Raw genomic sequence first — 16,170 nt, forward strand, 5'->3', positions numbered from 1 at the left:
TCTCTGTGAGCTTTTCTCTTTCCTTCTAGTTGTAGAAATTCCACTCAGCCAACCTTCCTGTGGTTCTGGATGATGTCCGTTCTGTCTTTTAGTTGTAGTTTTGAAATTGTTGTGCGAGGCAGCAGTTTAGGTGCCTACCTATGCTGCCATCTTGGTTTCTCACCCAGTTTTTTTTTTTTTTAAGGAAGCACACAGCTATTCACTGACACTATTTGTAATGTAGGGTTGGGGGTGGAGGACAGACTCTCCCCACCACCCACAAAGCAACCCAACATTCCATCGATGGCTGAATACGCCAGGATACATACACACAACTGAGTAACATGCAGATATAAAAAGAACTGAGTAACGGCTCTAGATACTATTATGAAGTGATTCCTAGAATATACAGATTTAAAAAAAAAAAGGCAAGGTAAGAAGAGTATGTATTATAAGCTATTCTTTAGCTAGGTCAGATGGAAATATGAAGACATACTTACATACACATATACAGGGTGTCCCAAAAATGTATACACACACTATGTCTAGATTATATAACATTTTTAAAATGCAATGTATTTTCATAAACACTGCCTTTTAAAAAATATGTATTTTTATTTCAGAGAGGAAGGGAGAGGGAGAAAGAGAGAAACATCAATGGCGAGAATCATTAATTGGCTGCCTCCTACATACCCCCTAATGGGGATCAAACCCACAACCCAGGCATGTGTCCTGAGCAGGAATCGAACCATGACCTCCTGGTTCATAGGTAGACGCTCAACCACTGAGCAACACTGGCCAGGCAACACTGCCTTTATAATTATTCAAAGTGTGCATATATATTTTTGGGACACCTTGTATATGTCTGAATATTTATTTAAAATATTTTACTTTTAAACAATGCAAATACTGAAAATCAAATAAAAAAATCAATTTGCAAAAGTTAAAAGCAAATGGGCCAAAATGTGCATTTATTAATAACAGAACATAGAGAAATCCTAAGTGGCTTTGAACCAAAATAAAAATCAACTCTGTCCTGGCCAGTTTGGTTCAATTGGTTGAGGGCTTAATCCCTGGTAGGGGGCATGCAGGATGCAGCAGATTGATGTTTCACTCTCACATCAATGCTTCTCTCTCTTGTCCCTCTCTAAAAATCAATTTTTAAAAAAATCAACTGTTATGAATGTTCCTTACAATAACCCAAAAGGCAAAGTATGGAAATTTTCTTAATATTCTCAGAATTATATTGTTATTCTGATACTTTGTATGTAACTATGGGATTCATCAAATCAGTATTATATTGGAGTCACTGAGATTTGATTATCACATGGGAAAAAGGAGAAACAAATGTGAGACTGAAGATGTAAAAACTATGTCACCTGAATTCAAAGTGGAAGCATCAGTATAAAATCATGATGGAGTCCAGCTGGTGTTGCTCAGTGGTTGAGCGTTGTCCTATGAACCAGGAGGTTACAGTTTGATTCCCGGTCAGGGCACATGCTCGGGTTGCACTTTTGATCCCCAGATAGGGGCTGTGTAGGAGGCAGCCAATCAATGATTTGCTCTCATCACTGATGTTTCTATTTCTCCCTCTCCCTTCCTTTCTGAAATCAATAAAAATATATTTAAAAACAAAAGAAAGACTATCTTTAAAAAAATCATGATGTATTTTGTCTTAAAAAAAAAAAAAAAAAGACAAAACATATATTTAGTCACAATTACTCCTTAGGCAAAGCCAGTGAATACAAAGTATCATTTCCCCATAAAAGTAATATGGGAACTCCAGAGAGTTGGCTGACACAAAAGATACAAAAGTCTCATATACCCTGTTACATTAGAGAGCAAACAAGCCAATAAAAATTACTAGGGTCATAATAAGAGAACTCATAAGTAAACTCAGAGGCCACACTTCATCAGTGAGGACAATAAGCACACCAAATATGTTTAAATCTCAAAAATAAAAAAAATCTGAATGGTCATTTTTGAAAGTTGCCAGAGAATCAATGCATTATTTTCAAAAACAGGTAATAAAAGTTAGAACCAAGCATTTATCATGCATTTTGTCAATGAGCTGTACCTCAGGGCAATGAAGATGAGGGCAAGCTTCTCTTTATAGAAGTGTTTCAGCTAATAAATAGAAAAAAGATTAACACAGAAATAGCACCACTCTTCAACCCTTAATGAATTAATAGAGTTCACCACTGAGCAGTAGCAGCTAGCATAAGAGATATAACAAATATTTTATATGCATATGTTCTCTCTCCCCACTGCTCCAAAATCAAATCCAATTCTATGGAAGCCTCTAGATCTAGCTACCAATTTGCAGGAAATACTGGGGACAGAGATCATGTTAAACTACACTCAAGAATATAGCTAGCCAATTCAAAGATGGACAAAGGACTTGAAATAGACATTTCTCCAAAGAGAACATGTGAATGGCCAATAAGCACAAGAACAGATCCTCAATTTCACTAGTCATTAGTGAAATGCAAATCAAAACTACAATGAGATTCCATGTAATGCATTCTTCATTTATGACTGGTTCTTTTTTTCTTTTTTATCCCTGTTAAGTGGTGCATGACTGTATTTGCATGAATATTGACTAGTGGGGAAATGGCAGACTAGCTTCCATTGAATCAATATTTGAGCAAGAAAGAGTGCTTGGACACTTATGACAACTAGTGGAGTGCTTAATAAAGGGAGAGGTGGCTGGTCTTACCTAAGTGAAAAAAACAACAACAAACCAGTAGCTACCACTTCCATTCCTCAATGGCCTGTGTTCTGGAAGTGGCTATCTGGTGGCAAGGCAGATTGTGTGAAGATTTTGTCATTCAAATATGCTGGGAGTGTTATGATTAGTCTGGTGGATACCTGTGGGATCTATGCTGATGTCTGCCTCAATTATGGCCCTCTTTGAAGCAGCAGGTTCTCAGGTGACGCCTAAAACTTTAATCGGCCTAAAATAAGGAAATCTTACCCTTTACAAGAGCATGGATGGACCTGGAGACCATTATGCTAAATGAAATAAGGCCAGTCAGAGAAAGACAAATACTATTGATTTCATTTATATTTGGAATCTAATGAACAAACCAGACACAGAGACAGAGAACAGACTGACAGCTGTCAGAGGAAAGGGGTTGGGGCTGGGTGTAAAAGGTAAAGGGATTAAGCAATAGACACAGAAAACAGTATGGTGATTTCCATAGTGAAAGGGGAAGTGGGGGAGGTAGAAAAGGGTAAAGGAGGGATAAATGGAGATGTTAGGAAACTTGGCATGGGTGGTGAACACACAATATACAGTTGATGTATTATATAGAATTTTACTTCATGAAACCTATATAATTTTATTAGCCAATGTCACCCCAATAAATTCAAAAAACCCAATGAGACAGAACCCTTCACCACCACCATTACCCTATTTGGAGCCAGACATTTTTGGAAATCTTTGTCAGATCTCAGGCTGAATGTAGATAGAGATAATGGAACAGAAATTTCAGTGACCACAAAGAATACACACTTTGCAAAAACAAAACAAAACACAACAGTTTGGAAAAGTCACAGGCAGGCGTTTAACAAGCAAAACATCAGTAATATCTGAGGAGTAGAAGAATCAGATTTCCAGAGTTAACATCTTGTAATACTTAGAATATCCAATTTTCAACAAAAAAATTACTAAACATACAAAGAAAGAAAAAACTATGGTGATTCACAAGGGGAAAAAAGTTATAAAAACTATCCTGAGGAAGTCCAGACATTGGAATTACTGGTCAAAGATGTTACATTTTAAATGTGCTCAATGAGCTAATGAAAACTATGGACAAACCTAAGAGTAATTAGGAAAAAGATATACGAATAAAATGCTTAAAAGGAATCAGTAAGCATACCTTACAAGAAATGCTAATGAGACTTGCTCAGATGAAATGAAAAGAAGCCAGACAGTAACTCAAAGCCATAAGAAGAAATAAGAAACATTACTAAGGATAATCACTTAGGTAAAAACAAATAAAAGTTATTGTATTTCTGTTAATGTAAGCCCTCTTTTTTCCTCATATGATTTAAAATGGAAATGAATAAGACAATATAAATGGATATCAATGGGCACAAATATATAAAGATGTAATCTGTGGAAGTAAAAAATATAAAGGGGGAGGGATAAAGAAGTATAGGAGTCGAGTATTTGTACACTATTCAATTGACATTAAATTTTTTTTTAACTTAAAAATATACAGTACAGGAAAGGAGAAAAACAAAATTGGTACATTATAAAAGTTCAATTCAATTAAAACACAGGCAGTTAACTAAGGAATTGAGGATGGAAACACCCAGAAAACAAATACCTAGATAGCAGAAGTATCTCTCCTGATTAGTAATTACTTTACATGTAAACAGCTTAAACTCTACTAAAAGGCAGAGACTGGCAGGTTGAATTTTAAAAATGAATCCATCTATGTGCTATCATAGATTCAGAGACATTGAAAGCAACAAAATACAAGCAAATAGTAACCAAAATACAGCTAAGATGGCTTTATTATTATCAGGCAAGATATACTAAGTCAAAAAAGGTTCCAAGAGACAAACATTATATATTGATAAAAGGTTCAATTAAGCAAAAAGAGAAAACAATTACACATATATACATCTACCAAGAGTCCTTACATACATAAAGCAAACACTACTGCCAGAATTGAAAGAATATAGTTCTACAATAGAGACTTCATTAACCCACTTTCATTAATGAATAATCAGCAAAAGAGCAATAAATAGAGATCTTCAACAACACTATAAACCAAATGGGCCTAAAAGATACTACTTCAAGCTCTAGAATACACATTTTTTCTAAGTGTATGCAGGACATTATCCTCTCTGAAATCAGTAAAAATATATTTTAAAAAAAGAGAGAAAAGATAACTCACAAAATGGGAGAAAATATTTGCAAATCATGTATCCGATAAGGAACTAATCCTACCTAATAAAAGAGTAATATGCAAATTGACCATCACTCCAACACACAAGATGGCTGCCCCCATGTGGTCAAAGATATCCGCCCCCATGTGGACACAAGATGGCCACCACAAGATGGCCAGCAGGGGAGGGCAGTTGGGAGGGACCAGGCCGGCAGAGGAGGGAAGTTGGGGGTGACCAGGCATGCAGGGAAGGGCAGTTGGGGGGGACCAGGCCTGCAGGGGAGGGCAGTTAGGGGCAAACAGGCTGGCAGGGGAGCAGTTAGGCATCAATCAGGCTGGCAAGGGAGTGGATAGGGGGTGATCAGGCTGGCAGGCAGAAGCGGTTAGGGGCAATCAGGAAGGCAGGTAGGCAAGCAGTTGGGAGCCAGCAGTACTGGACTGTGAGAGGGATGTCCGACGGGCAGTCGGACAAACCTCGAGGGGTCACAGATTGGAGAGGGTACAAGCTGGGCTGAGGGACACTCCCCCCACCATGCACGAATTTCGTGCACCGGGTCTCTAGTATCTAGAATATATAAAGAACTCCTACAACTCAAAACAACCCAATTTTCAAAAAAGATATACAAATGGCAAATAAAACATAAGGGAAGACTAAACATCATTAGTCATTAGCAAAATGAAACCCCAAGCTATGATGACTTTTATTTAAAAAGCAGAAAATAACAAGTGTTGATAAGATGTGGAAAAATTTGAATTGTATTGCATTGCTGGGAATGTAAAATGGTGGAGCTGCTGTGCAAAAACAGTTTCATGCTTCTTAAAATGTTAAACATAGTATAACTAGAGTCCCTGTACATGAAATTCATGCACTCGTGTGGGGTCCCTCAGCCCGACCTGCACCCTCTTGCAGTACGGGAGCCCTTGGAGGATGTCCTAAGCCTGCAGTTGGGCATCCTTAGCGCTGCTGTGGAGGTGGGAGAGGCTCCCGCCACTGCTGCTACGCTCACCACCCATGAACCTGGCTTCTAGCTGAGCGGTGCTCCCCCTAAGGGAGCGCACTGACCACCAGAGGGCAGCTCCTGCATTGAGCGCCTGCCCCCTGGTGCTCAATGCACGTCATAGCGACTGGTCATTCCGCTGTTCAGTTGATTACATATTAGCTTTTTATTATATAGGATATTTGCCAGTAATGTCTAGGTAAATACCCCAAATAACTGATAGTTTTATAGCATTATTCATACTAGCCAAAGACAGTTAAGAACCCAATGAAAAGTAATGAAGTTCTGATATATGCTACAACATGGATGGACCTTGAAAACATTATGCTAAGTGAAATAAGCCAGACACAAAAGGACAAATATTGCATGACTGCACTTATATTCAGTTATCTAAAACGAGAGGCCCAGTGCACGAATTCGTGCATGGGTGGGGTTCCTCGGCCTGGCCTGCAATCAGAGCCATATCGCCCGGGGCTAATGGGGGCGGGACCATGGGAGGTTGGCAGTGGGAACACATTGACCACCAGGGGGCAGCTCCTGCATTAAGCGTCTGCCTCCTGGTGGTCAGCGTGTGTCATAGCTACCAGCCAGTTGCACGGTCATAAAGGTCGCTTAGGCTTTTATATATTTGTAGATAGGAAAACTCATAAAGACAGAGACTATAGATTAGAGGTTACTAGGGGCTGGGAGAAAGGCACATTATTGCCTAACTTGTATAGATTTTGTTTGGGTGATGCAAAATATCTGGAAAAAAATATTGGTGATGGTCACAACACAATGTGAATGTATTAAATGCTATTGAGTTACACACTTAAAAATGGTAAATTGTATGTATGTATATTTTACCACAATAAAAAACTTCAAAGTATTTTTCACTGCAAATATTATCCTATTGTAATAAAAGCCTAATATGCTAAGTGTCCAGTCGTCCATTCACCCAATCAAAGAGTAATATGCTAATGATATGCTAAGGGTGCTCAACCACTCGCTATGACGTGCACTGACCACCAGGGGGGCAGACAGCCAACCGTTCAACCAGTTGCTATGATGTGCACTGACCACCAGGGGGCAGACGCTCCAACCAGTAGGTAGCTTGCTGCTGAGGTCCGGCCGATCAGGACTGAGCGAGACGGGCCAGACACACCTTGGAGCCCTCCCGCAGTCCCTCCACGGCTGGCCAGCCTCCCGCATCTCTCCCTGGCTCCAATCATGCACCAGTGGGGTCCCTCGGCCTGGCCTGTGCCCTCTTACAATCCAGGGCCCCTTGGGGGATGTCAGAGAGTGATTTTGGCCCGATCCCACAGGCCAGGCCAAGGGACCCCACAGGTGCATGAATTTGTGTACCAGACCTCTAGCTATTTATAAACAAACTAGAGGCCTGATGCACAAAAATTCATGCAAGATTAGGCCTTTCTTCCCCTGGTTGCTGGCACTGGCTTCCCTCTGGCACCTGGAACCCGGGCTGGCTTCCCTCCAGCCACCCACAGGCACCTGGGACCTGGCTGGTTTCCCTCCAGCTCAGCTTTGTCAGGAAGGACATCTGGAATATGTCCAGAGGATGTTCAGTCTAATTAGCAAGTTACCCTTCTATTATCCTATCTAATAAGAGTAATATGCAAGTTTACTGTATCTCCGCTTCAACCACAAGCCACGCCTACCAGCCTATCAGGAGCGAGTATGCAAATTAACCCAACCAAGATGGCTGCAGCCATGGAGAGAGCAGGACGCTTGGGTTTCCCCGGTAATGGAGGAAGCCAAGCTTCCCACACACCCTGGCAGGCCCAGTCCTCCACTCAAGGCTACAAAGTTTCAATTATAGAAGATAAATAAATCCCAACAAAAATGGCGGCAGCCATGGAGCTGGAGAGAGCAGGAGGCTTGAGTTTCCCCTGGCAATGAAGGAAGCCAAGCTTCAGCAGCCCTGGCTGGCCCAGGCCTCCACTCAAGGATACAAAGTTTCAATTATAGAAGATAAATAAATCCCAGATACCAGGGCCTCCGCTTGGGTCGCCGGGGGGCGTGGCCAGCCTGCAAACCACCACAGGCCCCTCGCCCAGGCCGCCCCACGCCCAAGGGAACCCCCACCCTGACCCAGGACACCCTTCAGGGCAAACCAGCTGGCCCTCACCCGTGCACCAGGCCTCTATCCTACCTAATAAAAGAGTAATATGTAAATTGACTGTCACTCCAACACACAGGATGGCTGCCCCTATGTGGTCAAAGATGGCTGCCCCATGTGGACACAAGATGGCCACCACAAGATGGCCAGCAGGGGAGGGCAGTTGGGAGGGACCAGGTCTGCAAGGGAGGGCAGTTGGGGGCGATCAGGCCTACAGAGGAAGGCAGTTAGGCATCAATAAGGCTGGCAGGGGAGTGGTTAGGGGGTGATCAGGCTGGCAGGCAGAAGCGGTTAGGGGCAATCAGGAAGGCAGGCAGGCAAGCAGTTGGGAGCCAGCAGTACTGGATTGTGAGAGGGATGTCTGACTGTCCGACTAAACGGGCAGTCGGACATCCCTCGAGGGGTCCCAGATTGGAGGGTGCAGGCTGGGCTGAGGGACACACACATCCCATGCACGAATTTCGTGCACAGGGCCTCTAGTTTTAGATAAACAACTTAATGTTTATACATGGAGAAAAATGGATAAATCATGATGTGCATGAACAAAGTAGTGTATATACTCAAAACAATAGTGAATGAAGAGATGCTGAAGCTCTATTATGTGAAATAAGTAGATGAGTGTCTATTGTACATTCCCATTTATGTAGAGAGAAAAAAATTCTTAGATGGACATAGAAAAAAACTGCTCTCTTGTCATCTCTGGTGAAAAGGACTGAAGGGACTTAATTATTTAATATTGTTTCACTTTCTTAGCTTCAAATTATGAAATAATAAAATATACAACAGAAATATAAGAAAATATTTTCTATTGACATAGATATCATCTATATGAAACCCAGATAAAATTTAATATTCCTAGTTACCAAAGCCAACTGAAATGAGATGAAGCACTGTCTCTTAATGAAATTATCAATATATGCAGAAATAGATGGATTATTCACTTCATCTCTTTGTACTCTAAGATCACTGCTTTTGTATCACAGGACTTCAGAAACGAAAAGCATAAACATTTCAAAGAAATAAACCAAGACCTCAGAAGTAACTTGACACTCCCAAGATCAAAGAGCTTAAAACTGAAAACAACATCAAGTGCTGTAATATAGGACTTCTGGATCCTGCACCTGTCTTTCTAGGTGCTAGGTCAATTTTAATGAATGATATGAAAATTAATGAGAATGTGTGAATCTCTTAGAAAGAACACTGCTGTGATGACTAATCAAAAGAACCATAAATAAAAACCAAATGGCAGGGAAAAAAGAAAAATATTTTATAATGAAATATGTATACATTTTCCACTACACCTGAAATCTCAGGAAAAGTAATAAGCTATAAGAAATGAGAGTAAGGATCAAAATACTATTTATAGATGATATGATCTCTCAGACAGATAATCCAAAGAGCCAACAAACCACTAGATGTAATAAAGGAGTTAGGCAAGGTTGCTACATATAATAATGTGGTCTTTATTTTTTAATCACTAAGACACAACGGAGAGGGGGGAAAAGCAACAAAAATTACTTTAAGGAACTAATTAAAAAACACAATAGACCTGAATTAACAGAGAAATATCCTCATTACGAAGTTATAATGTTGAATAATGTAGAGTAAAACTGTCATTGTCCCCCAGGATAAGCAATATATTAAATGCATTGCATTTATTTCAAGATTTGTGCAAGAATGGGCCTTCTTTCCCCTGGCTTTGCTCCCGGCTGCCCGGGAGCCAGCAAGTCCTCACTCCCAGCCAGAGTACTGCTCCTGTAGCTCCCTCCGCCCCCCTCCCTCCCCGGCCTCATAGCATGCGTCCTGCCCCGCCCGGCTACTCCGCGCCTGCTTATGCAAATTAACCTTCCATCTTTGTCAGGTTAATTTGCATACTCACTCCTGATTGGCTATGGGCATAGCAGAGGTACGGTCAATTTACATGTTTGTCTATTATTAGGTAAGTCTAGTGGCACGGTGCACAGATTCGTGCACATTGAAAGAAAATTCATTAGAAGGTGGCTGGCGGGGTGGGACTGGGCAAGATGGGCTGGACACACCCTAGAGCCAACCTCTCGTGGGCCCTCCGGAAGGTGGGGTCCCTCTGCCTGGCCTACGGGGATAAGTCTGAAACCGACTCTCTGACATCCCCCAAGGGGTCCCGGAATGCAAGAGGGCACTGCAAAGTTGCTGTGGTATAGGGTGTGGAACGCAAATGCAAGTGTGCAATAAACCAGCTTTGGGGCCAATAGTGCCCCAGCAACAACATAACCCACCACTGAAGGTGAAATCATGTTTCCCCACTAGGAATCAGGCTCCCTCCTCTCTGGTTTCAGGGTGTGTCACACAAGAACTGTCACTGCCAAGTCACTGCAGCTCAGCAACTCCAGTTGAGAGTATGCCCTCTGGTGGTCAGTGAACCTCATAGTGACCAATCGGATGGTCGGACACTTAGCATATTAGCCACACGCACATTCACACATATAGACTAGAGGCCTGATGCACAAAATTCATGCAAGGGGTTTGGCCCTTGCAGCCCCGGCTTCATCCGGAAGGTCATCCAAATGGTCATTCCACTGTTTAGCCATTCAGTCAATTTGCATATTACACTTTTATTACTATAGAGGGTTTTTATTTGGTTGTGCATATGGGAAAGTAATCCTATCTAATAGAGGAAATATGCTGATTGACCCTCATGCCGTCACAAATATGGCGGCGCCCACAGCCAATAAGGAGGGAATATGCTAATTGACTGCCCCGCCCTCAAAGATGGCAGTGCCCACAGCCACAAGATAGTGACGGCCAGTCCTCTCAGTCCCACTGGGGCGGCCAGCAGGCCCGGCCGCTCCATGCAACTGCCTCTGGAGTCTCCCAGTCCCCTCAGCCCCCCAGCCACCCAGGGCTGGCCCAAGGCACAGGCAAGCCTCGGATGGTGGCTGCCCAGCCACCCAGGGCCACCCAGGGCCACCCGAGGCTCAGGTAACCAGGGCCAGCCGAGGCTTGTGCTGCTGGCAGTGGCAGCAGCAGAGGTGTGATGGGGCATTGCCTTCCCCTGATCACCGGGTTGCCTCCTGCCTCTGAGGGCTCCCGAACTGTGAGAAGGAGCAGGCCGGGCCAAGGGACCACCCCCACTCCAGTGCATGAATTTTCATGCACCAGGCCTCTAGTGGTTTAAGAATAACCAAGACAATCCTAAAAAATAACAATGAGGAGGGAGAACTTGCATAAGGAAATAAGGATATCTAAAACTATGATAATTAAAACAGAAATGTTGGTTCAGTAGAGAGTGGCAGAATAGAGAACCTGAAACAGGTATGATATATGCAAGATTATACATAATTTGTAGGACAGACCACTCAACAACTGTTGAGAATGACTTTCTAATTTTTGAGAGAAAAAAATGAAATTAGACCCATCTTATACTGCATCAAATTAATTCCAGATGTTTCTAAGTCCTAACTCCAATATATAAAACTTAAAAGCTATTATAAGACCCAGGAGAAAATCTTTATAGCCTCAATCAGGGAAAGGAGATAATAGTGAGAAGAGCTTTAGAGGCAGAGGAAGTAAGATGACAACTGGCAGAGAGCTTCATCTGTAATATAAAAAGTAATAATACCACCTACCACATAGCAATAATGAGATTTAAATACATCAAGTTCTTAGAATAGTGTCTGACATGTAATCCTTTCTAATGAAGAGATAATATGAAGATTGACCATCACTCCCACACACCAGATGGCCACCCCCATGTGGACACAAGATGGCCGCCACAAGATGGCCGGCAGGGGCAGGCAGTTGTGGGCAATCAGGCCAGCAGGGGAGGGCAATTGGGAGGGATCAGGCCAGCAAAGGAGAGCAGTTGGGGGGGGACCAGGCCAGCAGGGGAGGGCAGTTGGAGGCGACTAGGCCTGCAGGGGAGGGCAGTTAGAGGTGACCTGGCTGGCAAGGGAGGGCAGTTAGGGGCAACTGGGCCGGCAGGGGAGTGGTTAGGGGGTGATCAGGCTGTCAGGCAGAAGCAGTTAGGAGCAATCAGGCAGGCAGGCGAGCGGTTGGGAGCCAGCAGTCGTAGATTGTGAGAGGGATGTCCGACTGCCCGTTTAGGCCTGATCCCAGTGGGGTCCCAGATTGGAGAGGGTGCAGGCTGGGCTGAGGGACACACACACACACACACCCCATGCACAAATTTCATGCACTGGGCCTCTAGTCTCTTATTAAATTTAAGCTCCTCTCATCCTGGTTCTTCTACTTACTAGTTGTGTGAAACTGGACAGGTAACTCTCATGCCTCACTTTCCTTACCAGTAAAATAGAGAAAACAGATGGTTGGAGCATTGTTCCATATACCAGAAAAATTGTGGTTTGATCCCTTATTGGGGCACGTGCGCATGTGTATGGGAGGCAATCAATGTTTCTCCAATGGATGTTTCTCTCTCTCTTTTTTTTTCTTCCCCTCCCTCTAAAGTCAATAAGCATATCTTCAGGTGAGGATTTAAAAAAAGTGAGAGAGAAAACAAGTACCTACCTCATTAGGTTCTCATAAGAATTAAAGACTATACATATAATGGTGATTAGAACAGAAACTGATATACAGTAAGAGCTCAATAAGATTTAATAAGAATAATGTGTTGCACTTACAAATATTATTATACAGGGTGGGGCAAAGTAGGTTTACAGTTGTGAGGGTGTGAAACAGGTTATTTTTGTATTATTATTTATTATTGTATTATTTTCCATATGATCAACTATAAACCTACTCTTCCCTCACTCTGTATTACTTAAGGAAAGAGGAGCATGTCAAAGTAAGTGAGTGTTTAGGATTCTATCTTAGATGGTAACTCTGGTAGTAACGTGGAGAATGAACTGTAAGGGGGAAATGCTGAAGGCCTCACAGTTCAAAGGCTACTCTAATTAAAGTCTGAACAATGGCAATAATGATTGAAAGAAGTTTTGAAGGCAGATTTCATGTAACCTGAGGACAGATCAGACATGTAAAGAAAGTGAGGTTTTCTAAATGGTTGAATGTTAATGTAATGATGTAGTGAATTGAGATGAGGATGAAAGCATTACAAATGCTTTCCACTTTGTTACTAAAAAATTATTTCTATTCATTTTGAGATCTGGGATTACCTTACATGTTGTTAATCAGCATCTAACTAAAACTTATAATGTATGAAGTTATGCTTTAAAAAAGAATTGCTGTATAGAAAGTGTTTCGATGTCCCATCAACTAATTTTCTGAAGTAGCATGTCACATAAGTCAGAAATTTCTTGAAAATCATTATGGGTTTTAGAAAATATTATCCATTTGTATTTTTAAAATTCTCAAATAGACAAACAAAAATCTTTCTTGTTAGATGCTAGTCTTACTAACAAATGTTTCTTACCATGATTGGCTTGCCCTGAAATGTTTTAACTTCTTCTCTCAAATATTTAAAAGCCTGTTAACAAAGCAGAAAGGAACTTTCATCAGCATTCAGACATTTCATTAAGGCCATCTTTATTCTATCCTGATTTTGGTATTAGCAACTAAACTAAACAATAAAAGAATTATGAAGGTGATTCCATTATACAGGTGATATGGAATGAAAAAGAAAAAATTTTAAGATCTCAGCTAAAATGTGCAGATAAAATGCACACAATTCAAAAGAATCCCAAAATGTCACTTTTTTAAAAATATATTTTTATTGATTTTAGAGAAGAAGGGAGAGGGAGAGAGATAATAGAAACATCAATGATGAAGAGAGAATCACTGATTGGCTGCTTCCTGCACATCCCCAACTGGGGACCAAGCCCACAATGTGGCCTGACCAGGAATCGAACCTTAACCTCCTGATTCATAGATCGACGCTCAACCACTGAGCCATGCTTGGTCGGGCTACATATTTTTTATTTTTTTTTTTTTATTTTTTTTTTTTTTAAATGGTAGCTTTTTCTTTTTTTTTAAATATATTTTATTGATTTTTTACAGAGAGGAAGGGAGAGGGATAGAGAGCTAGAAACATCGATGAGAGAGAAACATCGATCAGCTGCCTCCTGCACACCCCCCACTGGGGATGTGCCCGCAACCAAGGTACATGCCCTTGACCGGAATCGAACCCGGGACCCTTCAGTCCGCAGGCCGACGCTCTATCCACTAAGCCAAACCGGTTTCGGCCGGGCTACATATTTTTTTAAATGGTTCAATCAGACAGCCTTCCAAGGTAAAAATTTTAAAAAAGAAAGAAAAAAAAAAAAAAAAAAAAAGCCCTGGCCGGTTTGTCTCAGTGGACAGAGTATTGGCCTGTGAACTGAAGGGTCTTGGGTTTGATTCCAGTCAAGGGCCGGTACCTCAGTGAACAGGCTTGATCGCAGCCCCAAATCAGAGCATGTGCAGGAAGCAACTAATTGATGTGTCTCTCTCACATAGATGCTTCTTTCTCTGTCTCTCCCCCTCCATTCCACTCTCTCTTAAAAAAAAAAAAAAAGAAGATCAACAGCAAAATATCTTTAGGTGAGGATTAACAGGAAAAAAAATACACACACACAAAACCCTCAAACCAAAAACAGAAACAACAAAAACCAATAAGAGGTTTTAAAATGCTATTAGACATGTTTCTGTTTCAAAGAAATAATATTTTAAGTAGGGCAACATTAAGAGTAAAATCATAGTATCGAAATTTCAAGAATCAGAAAGTTAATATATTTACTGTAGGCCTACTATGTAGTAGAAATACTAACTACTAATATATGATTTCCAAACTCCCATGTTAATTTTTTTTTGATAGAAATAAATTTCTCAAATTAAAACTGAAAAGTCTTTAGGCAGATGATCAAAAATTAAACCATTAATAAGCAAAACCAAAAAGGTGAAGAAGTTGCTCAACAGTCTTTATAGACAGTGCTGTAAACACACATTTTCTCAATTAAAATATACCACTCCTTTTATCACTAGAACTAAAATTAGAAGAAAAGTTTTATTCTTACCTGTTGTGCATCGGTGTCTGACTGGAAAGTGATATACCAATTGCTATTGTGTGCAAACTCACAGCTTATCACCTTGGGGCAGTTTTCATTCTTGAACAAAGCTTTCACTTCCTAAAAAAAAAAAAAAAATCCAAAACTTTAGTTAATTCTAAAAATATCAATAATAGGTATTTCTTCTCCTGACTTTTGGTCCTTTCTATTTCTTTACTTGTTAACTGTTTTATGGCTTCTACCATTTTTCTATTGAGAGCAGGTTTTATTCTGAAACAAAAACATGTATAGTTATAGCATAAATATTGTGTATGATTTAGGAATGGAGCCCTATTTTATAATCAAAACTGAAGTATTTCACTCCTAGTAGCAAGCTAAATTTTTCTTACAGAAAAATCATCATGCCACAATAAAAAATAAAAAATGGAAAGAAAGGAAATGTATGTCCTCCCTTAACATTTTCTAGGTGCTAAGTACAGTGGAACCTCAGTTCTTTAATTCACTCAGGGAGGCTGTTCGAGAAACAATTTGTTTAAAAATTAAAATCATGTTTTCATATTAGAAATCATTTAAATTGAATTAATCTGTTACAGTGATTGTTTTAACCTTTCTTATACACTAGTGACCCAATGCACGAAATTTGTGCACATTAAAGGGGAATTAGAGGAAATATTTTAATATTGCTATTTACCCTTTCTCTATAATAGAAGTGTCAGAGATGAAAGAAAATTAGTAAAATGTATATGAAAATCTCCCTCCTGTCAAGAGTCTGGGGCGTGCCACAGGACCCAGAATCAAAGTCCCCACCCACCACCCCCATGCGCTTTGAAAATGCAGGAGACCCAGACCCGGCTAGTCCCACCCACATCAAGCCCCACTTGGGGCGGGCGGGCAGCCTCAAGTCCCTGGCCTGGCACCGGGGAGGGGGGTGCAGCCTGAGGTCCCCCGGCCTGGCGCCACACAGCCTCAGGTCCCTGCTGATCAGTCATCACGGCATGATGATCATTTGCATATTAGCCTTTTATTATTATGAATAGTACGTCTAATATACTGTTTAATCTATAAACACTTTTCTTAAATTTATCAAAGTACCCTTTACTAGCCTTAAACTAATTTTTCATGTATCACTGCTATTCCTTTATCCAAATCAACCATTTTACTACCTATTCAATTGCCTGTGATTATTGTTTTGTGAGCACTTTCACACCCTTACAGCAACATTAGCACTCTTGATG

General features: G+C 41.0%; 1 protein-coding gene across 9 annotated transcripts in view; it reads right to left on the reverse strand.

Moving 5' to 3' along the window:
* The window catches only part of LARP4 (La ribonucleoprotein 4), an 84,631-nt gene that overhangs the window by 32,733 nt on the left and 35,728 nt on the right, over window positions 1-16,170 (reverse strand). For all 9 annotated transcript variants that reach the window (XM_080659916.1, XM_080659917.1, XM_080659914.1 and 6 more), the window contains 2 exons: window positions 14,945-15,055; window positions 13,366-13,419 (listed from right to left, as the gene is read on the reverse strand). In XM_080659916.1, coding sequence (XP_080516042.1) covers window positions 13,366-13,419; window positions 14,945-15,055 — 165 coding nt within the window. The remainder of the gene's footprint in view (window positions 1-13,365; window positions 13,420-14,944; window positions 15,056-16,170) is intronic.

This window comes from Plecotus auritus, assembly GCF_963455305.1.
Source record: "Plecotus auritus genome assembly, chromosome: 3".
NCBI classification, from domain to species: domain Eukaryota; kingdom Metazoa; phylum Chordata; class Mammalia; order Chiroptera; family Vespertilionidae; genus Plecotus; species Plecotus auritus.